This window comes from Centrocercus urophasianus, unplaced genomic scaffold (genome assembly GCF_019232065.1).
Source record: "Centrocercus urophasianus isolate 14NV4802_14NV808 unplaced genomic scaffold, USGS_Curo_1.0 seq_15, whole genome shotgun sequence".
Lineage (NCBI taxonomy): Eukaryota > Metazoa > Chordata > Aves > Galliformes > Phasianidae > Centrocercus > Centrocercus urophasianus.
In genome coordinates this window covers 8501883-8514122 of record NW_024884697.1, presented here as the reverse complement: position 1 = coordinate 8514122, position 12240 = coordinate 8501883, and the positions used below count along the sequence as shown (strand labels likewise).

The 12240-nt window shown below is 35.9% G+C and overlaps 1 protein-coding gene across 1 annotated transcript in view; it reads right to left on the bottom strand.

Annotated features, from left to right (window-relative positions):
- Positions 1-1681: 1681 nt before the first annotated feature.
- The window catches only part of PCLO (piccolo presynaptic cytomatrix protein), a 314203-nt gene continuing 303644 nt past the window's right edge, over positions 1682-12240 (bottom strand). The window contains exons 24-26 of the mRNA XM_042816076.1: positions 6666-6800; positions 5950-6095; positions 1682-1822 (exon numbers count right to left, since the gene is read on the bottom strand). Coding sequence (XP_042672010.1) covers positions 1682-1822; positions 5950-6095; positions 6666-6800 — 422 coding nt within the window. The remainder of the gene's footprint in view (positions 1823-5949; positions 6096-6665; positions 6801-12240) is intronic.

The window sequence follows — 12240 nt, the reverse complement described above, 5'->3', positions numbered from 1 at the left end:
GTCCAAGTTCAGAATGTGCTAAGCTTTATTTTGCCATTTTTTCGTTTATTTATTTATTTTTTAAATATGTGTTATTTTCAAAAATAATATTTTCATCTGGTCTTGTACAACCTGTGGAAGTGTGCTACCTAAAAATATCTTCAGAAAACAGATGAAGACACATGTTAAATGATTTGTGAAAAGTCCTTATTGGTCAAGAAAAACAAAAGTCTGAAGTGCGCAAATAACATCATTTTCTTTTTAACTATGTAAAGGTCATGAGGTAATATTTCAAGGGAAACCACTTTCTAATGAAGCTGTGAAATATTAACTAACTTCTGAGGAATAGGAGAGCGAGTACCACATTGACTCTTGTTTTTAAAGGAACTGCTTTCCTTAAAAGCTTTTCTTTTTCTTCAAAAGATATTAAGAGGAAAAATGCAACACCCAGCCTAAACTATCTCATGCAGTAGTTGCTGCCCAAAGTGGCCTAACTGCTTGGTTGCAGTCCCTGACTTCTTGACAGTCTTAAGTGTTGCGAGTTGCCTTCCTATTCTTTCATAACTCAGTACTCAGACATTCAGCTGAGATACCAGAGGATATTTTCAACTTTAATGCAACAGCCCTCAGGCAGGTGCTGTCCTGTTATCTATTCTCTTTTGCCTTTATGTGATGTTGACAATGAGCCCTGCACTGAGCAGGGTAGTGGTCTACAGCTCCAAAATGTCCACGGGATAGTCTACAGTTTGTCATCTCCATATAGTTTTGCAATAAGACTGATTGTTGAAAAATAGAAGAACTAGCTGAAATAGTTGTGTTAGCCTCAGTGCTTGTATCTCCTCTATTCCAAATTTTGTTAAAGCTGCTAAAAAGTAGGGTGAAGTACAGTGTCACTGAAATCGAAACAACATTCTTTCTTCCCGATGTAGTACATTTTATATACTGTCTTTTCAAAACCACATCCTAAACTACAAATCACTAGTATATTTTTATCCATTACATTCTAGAACAGTGGTTCATATTCACCGTTAACACACTGAAACAAACAAAAAAAAAAACAGTTAGGTCTGATTCTCCACACCATAGTTTTTAAAGGGAAAAGAAAGAAGGAAAAAAAAAGTAGTGTAAAAGAACATTGCCACTCTTGCAAATGCATTGCAGTTTGTGTCAAGTGGCATAATATCACTACAACAAAAGATCCTAAGGTGCAGAGGAATAAGTTTGCACTTCTAATAAGTGAGATTTGGAAAGTCAGTCACCCTGGGTGCTTTTGCATAAAATGATCTCCTTCTGGTCACACAGGAAACCAGACTGCACTTTACATCTTTACATCACACTGCCTCCAGCTGCAGCCGAACTATGCATTAACACCTGCCTTCCAGCCTTCATTATTTCCTTCACAGTTACTCTCTTCACAAAGAGTCCATCAACACGGAGCCCTCATAGCAGTCTTCATTTCAAGCAGCCTCACTTTAATTTCTGGGCCCAGGTTATTGTTTTTTTTTTTTTTTTTTTTTTTACTTTGCTGTATTTTGCAGCAAAACAAGTGTAGTAGCCCTCATTAAGTGTGCTATGTAGCCCAGAGACTGCTCTTTTCTACTTTGTATTCAGAAAGACTAGCTAAACACAATGATTTCAAACAATAGTCTTGGAGTGATGCTTTTATAGCAGACTCTTTTGTGCCCTAAGCAGACAGCTCTGCTCAGTGTGTTTGTGTAGAGCTGACCAACAGTTTGTGCCAGTTTACTATTCTTTTCCTTAGATCCACTTTGTCAAGCCAGATATAAGCTTCCCCAATCAGTGTTTTTTTCATAAACTTCCCTCCATTGGAGACAAGCAGAATCTGTGAAAATAATAATAAAAGATAGTTATCAATATATATATATTAAAATACTCTACTTGCTGGCAAACACAAAAGATTCACAGATATTGAGCTCTGCTTTCTGGTTTCACAGGAAAGAAACACTGTCCATAACCCTTTGAGTAGGATCCAATAGTTCTTTCCAATAGAAAAAGCCCAGTGAAAATTGATCTTTCCCCTTTTTCTATTTCATTAGCACAGTATGTAGCATCTAGAAGATGACAGTCTTGAACTTTAGTGAGTAAATCGTTCAGCTGCTGTTTTCCAAAGAAAAACACAAGGTCAAGTTTTAACTTAAAGATTAAATCTTTATGCAGCCAATGTACGAATTCTTTAAATTCATGGATGCTGGACAGTGTCTGATATATTAAAAAAACAAACTCAAAACAGACAAGTGTGCAAGAAATTCCGGAGTTCTAGCTTCCAATCTCAGCAAGAGGTAGTCCAACTTAAAATGTTGACTGGGTCGGGAATCCCATCTTTGCTATGTCCCTGCTGAGAGCCTAAGTATTGATTGCATGATGCCTCAGTCATGCCGAGTGGGAAGGGAATGAATTAGACCAAGGAACTCATGTGAGCTCTGAAGGATGGGTATTCAAAACTCTCCCTGATTTGTCTTACAAGCATCATGTTTTCTAGCTAAGCAGTTTAATGTCATGCAAGGAACAACTTCCTTCCCTACAGGACATAATTCGTTCTTTGGATTTATTGATCCATTCTAGATGTTTCTGGGAGGAATACATTTGATAACAGACATACTTCAGGGGTGGGGTGTTATAACTACACAACTGGATAATTTCTAGAATTTCTTAATTTTTGGGTAACCAAATAAACAAGTTCATTACTAATTTATTTTTTATCAACTTCCTATGTTTTTCAGAAAGAAATAGAATTTATGAAAAAATGCATTTCCATGATTAGTGGAAGGTTAGCAATCAGAGTCACAAGCAGACCTCAGAAAACGAGTAAAGGATAACAGCAGGAGGCTGTCACCCTCTGTATGAAACATATGTCACTCCTCTATATGTAGGAGAGAAACTGGAGCTTTTTTTTCCCTTGGTTTCACAGGTATAGACAGCAGAAGAATGTCAGGACTCAAAAAAAGTTGTACCTCACTGAGATCTTGAAGGAGACTATAAAATAACTGATACCTAACAGAACTGTAGAAGAATTGGAATTTTCAGTAATCAAAAATGTTAACATTTCTGCACTTTTCTCCATTCTGATACTTATTTTGACAAAGTCCAAAATGCAAATTTTACAGTACAACAGAAATTTTAGACAGAGGGGGAAAGAAATTTGCAATCATTTTTTTTTGGATGAATTTTCCATTTTTCTGGCTGTATTTCATACCACATAAGATACCTATCTGGACAGGTTGGACACCTCCATGTGTGTCAGTCAACAAATTTGAAGAGGGAGGACCAAATGAGTTGGCCACAAGCATGGAATTATTAGGAAATCCCAATTCACTAATCAGAAAGCCTGTCTGTCCCAAGGGAACTAGGCAGCCTGGTGGTTTTCTAGGTCACTTTCTTCTGAAGAGATGAACAACTCAAAGACTGGCAAGCTAAGCCAAAATCTCTGTTGAAAACACTCTGTTTTTAATACTTTCATATAGAACATTCTGAATTTCTAATTGCAGACAGCCAGTCTACCAGGAGCCAGCTAAGGAGCAAGACAAAGGAGACAGCAGACCAGCGCTTTTCCAGAAGGGTCCCAGGTGGGTTGCCAAGGAACAGGGAAATCGGGAAAGCGAGCTGCTAGGGGCTGAGATAAATGCCTGTCTGAAAATTGTCAAAATATTTTCTACAGAATGTTTTGATTCTGTCACATCAACATTTTTGGGGAGGAAAAAATTCTGACAGAAATTTTTTGTATCTTCTGTCCTTGATCCTTTTCTCCAATCCTACCAGCTGGATCCCTAGTAATTGTCTTTTCTAGTTTGTCATTAAATTCCAGCCTTGTTATCCTGAATCAAGCAGTCTCAGTTCCTTTCTTTCTTTTTTCTTACTCTCAATATTCATGTCCTGCCAAGTCTAGATTTTTTTTCATTTTCATTATTTTCTTAACTCAATAGTCCATGATTACATTTTCATGGTTAATATTTGCAGGTTTTGCTTATTACCCTATTGATTTTTTGGAGTGCAGATCCTTGTCCTAATATTTAACTTCAGTTTATTCCTAATAATGTGCTTTCTGTGACTAACATGTTTGATTTCTTCTTAATCCCTCTCTCTAGTCCGCTTTTCCTTTGCTATCTCCCAACTCCATTTCTGTTTTATACATTCTGTTTTGGTATCCTTTCTTTCTTGCCAGATCTCTTCTGACAGTGCCCCTGTCTTTGCTCCTAAATACTCACCACTCTTAAATTCAGCATTCAAATCAGCCTTCATACTTTCAAGTAGGAACAGATTGATTGACAGGCACGACAAGCATATTAAAACATATGGACTGAGTCAGACCAAAGATCTCTCTAAGCAAGTGTTTTGCTTTCAAAAGTGCAGTGTGTTATGCATAGGATAATAACAATCATGCAGTGGTACACTCCTGAGATACCTACTATGTTCTATAGAAGATCAGCTCAAGAAGAGATTAGATAATGCTCTCAGAAATATGGTTTGATTTTTGGGTAGTTACACTAGCTGATCTTACCAATTATGTGTCATTTTCTGATCACAAGTTGTATGTTTGTGTTTAATTACTTATGAGGTATTTTTAACATGAATTTATTAAATGATTTTATTCAGATAAATTTTGCATGAAATCATTTGTAATATATTTTACAGTTCAGGCTCCAACTTGCATGAAGAAGTAACAACTTGCTACTTACTAGTTTTACTTGTGCTCCTACAGTTGTGTGCTCAAAGAATAAAGAATATCCATGCCAGTTACAAGAAAAGAGACTGCTCAAAAAGACAGCCTTTTTTCTGTTAGATGTAATGTGCAGCACCAGACAGATCACAGTGTTTCTGATTTCACCTTGCTGTGTCTCAGGCTGGCTGTTCCCATGACTACCTCCCTTATTCCTCAACAACTTGATGGTTCATTTTCCCACACAACTCTGTGGGTTCTTCTTTTCTGGCTTCACTCCTTCAAACTACCATTACAGGTAAAGTTTTCAGAGGAATTTTAGCTCTTAAACTTTGGCAGGACTTTGTTGATGACATCAATTTTTTCCATGTAATATAATCTCTAGTAGATTTACTCAATCTGTTCGATCAATAAGGATTTAGGATGTCTTACCACAGGGAAAGCTGTACCTATTTTTTGTTGGCTCCATTTCTAAGAAGCTTACATTATGGCATTAGTTTTAATATTATAGCCAATAAATCTAATGTGGGCATGTAAATTATCAATCTAATCATATTCATCAAAACATAGTCAACATGTTTATGTTAGTCATTCAGTTTTAAAGGTATCTTCAGCAGACACTGAAAAACTCGTTCAATTTGCTTTTAAGATTAGCATGCACTCCTGGAATTGTTCATCATCTCCACTGACTAGACGAACACAAATAACTCGTATAGTTATCTACTCATGTGAAAGCAATGGAAATAGATAAAGTAAATTCTACCCCTCTAAAGAAGTGTATCTGACCAAATCTGTCTAAATCAGTGAGAAGAAGCACTATTCCTGAATTCCCACAAAACCAAACAAAAACAAAACAACAAAAAAGAAACAAATAAATCATTTGATGTGTCATAGACCAAAAATATCACCTTTACTAACATACACAGAGAACAGTATCTAAGTTAGCATGTTTAAGTTGGATAATACAATAAACTTTCCAAAGATATTGAAAAAGTATATTTATTTATTTATCTATTTATTTATTTTGAAAATGCATAATTTCTCTAGAGGATTTTAGGAACAGGCTACCTTCAGTTTTCAGAGTTGGTCTGTAAATACTCTTCCTCACTGTGAGGTGATGTATTAAGTAATCTTGGTGAGTGTCCTCCATCCCAGTATTTCCACTATTTACTTTTTCAAGTTACTTTGTAATTTTCTCTTTTCAGCAAACAACCAGGCTAGAAGATTGATCTTAAGTGCCCATAGATCAGCATGAAAAACATATAAAATCAGATTTCAATAAGATGTAGAATTACCTGAAGAGAATGTCCAGCAGGACTCAAGCTAAATCTAAATGTTTCGTTGAACGAAGGCTCTCGGTCATGCCTACATACCCTGGTCTTCTTCTTAATTACTCTCTTCTGGGTAGAGATGTTGACAACATATAGTTTCACATACAGGTCTGGAGAAGAACAGTTCAATAAACTAAATACAGAAACTTTCAGATAGTCATTAATGCTAATAACTTCAATGTAGGGAAATGCTGAGAAGAAAGAGAGCAAGGTACTCTACAGAGCCATGTTCTGTTCTCATTCACATTGTGTAAAAAAATGGAACCACTCCTCTAAATTCATGAAATTACATTGTGTTGACAACATTGTCATTGAAAGAAAAAATATAATTAGTAACATGAGTATCTCAATTTAATAAGCTTTTATACCAAAATACAACTTTTCACTAGATCTTTTATAACCCAAGGAGTAATAATTTTTATTAAAGCTAAAAATGATTATTTTTTAACAATCAAAAATGCTATGAAAAGGGGATTAACTTCTGAGAGTTAATTTGTCTCTACAAAATGTTTTCATTACAATTAATAGGAGCAAAGAACACTTCAAAAGTTATGCTATAGAATTTGTCAATCTGATTAGGAAGCAATTTCCTTTCCTATTTTAATGGTGTTGTTAAAAGACTTCAGATCCATCTTATTTTATGTTTTCAAAGTATCATGAAGCTGTTTTTTGTGAAATACCTGGTAGATGATCTGGAGATTTGAACTTGTATGTGATATTTCTGCACTGAAGAATTTCTACTATCAGTTGTTCTCCATCTGTCTTCATTTCCTTTTTTAATGCAATCTTGATTTCACCCATAACTTGTGTTTTACCTGGAAAAACAGAAAGAAAAAAAGACAAAAAACCCAACAACTCAAATAAATGGAAAAGGAAATGGATTGCATTTTAACACTTTCTCCCACAGCATCCTTTAACAAAATTATTAAGTGTAGAATAAATGACTGGATAGTGAAGTAGGCTGAGAACTGGCTGATCTCAGAGGACTGTGATCTGTGTATGGTTCTGAGTTAAAAAAATACAGGGATCTCCAAGAAAAAATCCAGCAGTGGGTGACGAAGATGATGAGGGTCCTGGAACATCTCTTCTATGAAGAAAGGCTGAGAAATTTGGGATTGTTAAGCCTGGAGAAGGCTGAGAGGGGATCTCATCACTGTGTATAAGTACCTAAATCATGGGAATCAAGTAGATAACGCCAGGCTCTTTTCAGCGGTGTGCAGGGACAGGACAAGGAGCAGTGAGTGAAAACTGCAACACGGGAAGTTCTATACAAACATGACAAAGTTTCTTTACTGTAAGAGTGACAGAGCACTGGGACAGGCTGTCCAGAAAGATTGTAGAGTCTTCTCTAGCGACACTGAAGAACAGCCCGAACACTTTCCTGTGCAATCTACTGTAAGGAGCCTTCTTTAGAAGAGGGGTTGGACTTGATGATGCCCATAGGTCTTTTCCAACCCCTACAGTGTTGTGATACTGTAAATATTTTCTTGTTTTATTTTCTTGTTTTAATTTGGGTGCTTCTGATTGCTTCGTTTTTGGGTGGTGATGTTTATTTGTTTTATTTATCAAAAGAGATGATATCATTTAAAGGTGTCCAGAAATATTAAGGATAGTGTATTTCTAAGGTTAACAACATAAAGATATATGCACTTTCATTGCATAAATAGATTATATGCTTCAGGATGCACTTGCTTCAGAGATGATTTTGTTACAATAGCAAAATTTCACTGAAAATCTTTACAGGGTATACAGTGTCACTCTACATCATCTTTTTAGAAGCTTTTACATCAAGATATCTAAGTTATTTTAAAAAACAAACAAGCAAACCAAAACAAAATGCCACCAATATTTAATAGCGCACTGAAGAGTAAGATTCTGAAAGGCAATGAATTAAGACATTGGTAAAGCATTTCACCTTCCTATACAAAACAATATCACTTACATAATTTAAAAGAAAGTACTCATTGAGACCTTTAAAATAAAGGTGACTTCCTTTCTCATAGGGTCAGAAATGCAAGCCCATTATCTCTACAGTGTATGCATTTTTCTCTAAATCAGTCCAGAGATGGAGGGAAAGCACAGAATGTAATGTAAGCCGAGCTGTTTCACCTTTCCCCTGCCTCTTCTCCCACAAGACTGTATTGAGACCAGGTAGAGCCCAGTCTGACTATATCTTCTAATTGGATACAGTTGTGTAAGTAGAGCTCATGTCCCTCAGCTGAATGCCAATTATCACATCATCAAGTCATAAAGGGTGGTTATGCTTCTATATCTATTTTTCTGCTACTGTTAAAATGTTATTTCTTCTTGTCTTTAGCCATTAGTGAAATAGCACATAAGCTTCTGGGAGTCTTTGATACCTAGTTGCTTGTGCCAGCACAATGGAGATTTATTGCACTACCATTAAGTTCTATTAGCTGGTGCCAAGAAGGAGAAAAGCAATTCTGCAGAAATTAAACAATTATGATACAAATGGAGAACCTTCTCTCTTAAAGACTAGAAAGCTACCACATAACTTTCTAAAGATTACCTACCTGTACTGCAAATGTATTATCAAAATTGAATAATCTCCCACAAAATAAGCCAGCTGTTGTTTCACATACGTCCATAAGAAACCACGCATTCTGTTGTTTTTTCCATTTAATTTTTTGGGGGGATCATGAAGAAATAATATAATTAAAAATAATCACTGCTACAACCTGGCCCTTTAAACCTCTGCACAAATTGAAGCTAGAATCTGATTTAGGCATATTTTAGATGAAATGGGTATAAATTTATCGAAGGATTATTGAAGTGGGAAAGAGTAAAGCATTAAGAAATTATGTCCTAATTTAGTCAAGCAATCAAGGACTGGAAAGAAAGATGCAGCTGCTTTCTACAGACATGATGGAGTAAATGTTGAAAGGGACTGCCAATTTCAAATTGATTTTGCATCATATTTACATTTTACTTATATATCTAAAATGCAACCGTACTGAGGTACAGGATAAAGACCAAAGACATTATCACTGTCTTCAATTTAGGAACAAAGTAGCAAATCAAGTCCTAAAAGATATACCTACAACTAAACACTGCGGTGATTATTTTGCATGGCAACATACTTTTTCCACAACCTGGTGTGGGCCAGACTTATTAAATTTCATTAGCAATTAAAAGATGATGGTTAATAAACTAAATTGCTGTGAGGCATTTTGAGAAGTTAAGGAATTTAAGTTAAGAAGTTAAGGAAATTAAGCTATGATGATGGAAAAAAAAAACAACAAACCTTTTACTCTTGCAGAACTATCACATTCTATGTTGTCACAGATAAATTAGTTGTTATTAGTCCTAAGTGACTGCTGCTGTAAATCACAGGATGCATCATCTGCACTGCTGCTATCGCTATTGAAGTCATCATGAAATAGTAAATCAAATTTCAGTTTTGATTACTATGGATTATGCTGCAATAGCATTTTGATCAGATGCCTGCTGCCAATAAAAATTACCCAAGACAGCAATAAACATCTGTCTTTGGTCCATGCTATCAAAGCTCATTCAGCAGTACACTTAAATTAGCAGGTTAATATTACAGGACAATAGTATGAATTTTATCTGGCTTAATTGTCTGAAATAAGCATCTGTCAACACCGTTCAGAGATGTGCAGGTTGACTCCAGAAGCACAGCCAGTCTCAGAAAGAGCAAATTGGTTCGTGTTATAAGATATATCAGGAGAAATCTAAAATAATTCAGTACAGAAATCAAGGAATGCAGATCAGGGAATAGGTCAAGGAGGGACATTATGTGATAGTGCAAATAGAAATTATGAGACTATATGATGCACCAGCATACATGTTCTCCTGGAGAATGTTTGGTAATAAGAAACCTCCACAGATTTTTGTAGCAGTTGTCTTAAAAACATTGAAGTACAACGTGAAGTGTGCTCCTTCTGAACTTGTGACATTTGTAATTAAAGTGTACATATTTTGTACACTTATTGCGTGCCTAAAAATTTCCATTATCTTTCAGTGTAAGATGAAGAGATAAGTAATGATTAGAGTATTGTCATCATAAGCATATGATCAGAAATAAAGTCACTTTTTGTTGCAACTAATTTCATTTCCTTGGATCTTCATCTGTTTTGATACCTTGAGAGATTAAATTAATGAACGTCTGTGAAGTGTTCATTGTTAGAATACAAGCATTTTTTAGCAGCATTTTACCTTGTAGGCATCTAGTGACAGACAAGGTGCAGATATAGTTATTTCTAACACTGTCATTACACATCATTTCTTCCACAACTGAGCAACTCAAATCACAGAATCATAGAATCACCAAAGTTGGAAAAGATCATCCAGTCCAACCGTCCCTGTATCACCTATGCATAGTTCTGTCTTCATAGCACTGTCCTTTAGTGGTTTTCTCTGATCTTTATCTCTGTGCTGACCTGACAGACGGAGACAATAATAACTGCATGTCTGATTTAGAGATCGAATTTATTAACTGGGATTGAAATACTGTATTGCGAGAGTCTTTTCTACTGTAAGCATGAACAGGACTTCCTGAATCCCATGACAGAACATCAAGAATTAGAAATGCTGAGAGGGACCTTCGCCACTGTTATGTTTCCCTCCACTCGTAATCTATAAGTTCATACAGACATAATATTCCATCTACCAAAGAGTGCTGTTGTAGCAAGAATTGTCACTTCTGGATTGCTTAGTACCATTTTGAGAGACAGAAATCTGTTTTCCAGCAGACAGCGGTGCTTCAGCAAAGCAAGATAACGTTATCATCTTCCAGTAAATAATTCAGAATTACTGTGAATATTGAACATATACTGTTTACATTTAGTACTGGAGTTAAACAAATCCAGCAGAAGGTAAAGTAGAAAGGTATTCACTGTCATTTCAAAAATAAATATACCAAGAATCTAAAATACCAGCCAACCAAAATCTTCCAGTATTTGTTTAGGCAAATCTTGCTATCTTTGTGAAGGGGTTGGTTTGTTTGTTTTACTTAGCTAGTTAGTTTGTTGGTTTTTTGCAGTGACAAATGTTCTTTTTTATAATGTCTTTCATCCTCTTGCTGAGCCAACATCTACTGGTGGAATTGCTGTAAAATAATGATGGATGAGCTTTATAAACAATACCTACTACTGCTTCCAGGTTCTGACCTTTCTGTCCTTCTGAGATTTTTCCATTATATCCTATTTTTTATCTCTTGTCTTTCTCCCACACGTTTTTTTCTCCCTTGAAAACTGTCGATTTTTCTTCTGCAGGCTGGTTTCACCTTTGTGTTCTCTACTGTAAGAAAAATCAGACATCCAATGTAGCCTTAACTACTCTTCCTCCTGCCTTCCAATACTTTAAATAGATATCTTTGGATTTAATGGCATAAGATTGGCTTAATAAATATACTCTTCAGCTCCCAAGATGAGAATGGATACACGCAGGTTCTTAAGTTTGTTGCTTCTCCTTCAATCTGTCCTGCATGATGCTCTCAACATGTCCCAGGAAAATCTAAAGCACAGACTGAAGCCACCTCTTTTTTCTCCTGCTCAAAACATGGATTACAGCAGCTCATTATGCCTGGTATATGTTCAGCTTTCTCTCATTTGCCTGCATGAAAACTAGGTGGTAGTACATATGAAGGGCTCAAATTATCCCCTCCCTCACCTGACATATGCAGGGATACTGTGTCAGCCACTCACACCCCTCTGGGATGGCGGCATAAATGCTGTCAGGGAAATTGGTTCTCTGTGGGAACAAGGGATGTTCCACACTGGGAGAAGGCACAAACTGAGAGAGTTGCTCTCCATTTCCTTTCCTTTTCTTTCCCTGAGCCACTGTGAACAGCCTACATATTATGAAATGAGCTAAAAAGATTAATATTTTTCTGTCTCCTCTGATGTGATGTGCATGGAATCATGTAATGAGGGAGATAAGAAGAATTAAGAATCTTTGCTCACAGCAAGCACAATTTACAATTCTGGAGGTAGTGTGAATGTCTGGCTTTAAGGCTCAGACATATGAACAAGCTGGCAGATTTATGTTATGATTCCTAGGAGTAGCAGGCACTTACACTGCCCACAAAAATTTGAATATGTTAGTGCAGAACTTTAGCTTGTATTTCTAAAATTCTTAGTAGGATTAAACAGACTCTTTGGCAGAGAATATTGTTAAGACTTTTTTTTTTTTCAGTTAAAACATTTTTTATGCCTTTTATACATATATAAATATACATTTTTGAAACAGAGACTTTAACTGTTGATTTAT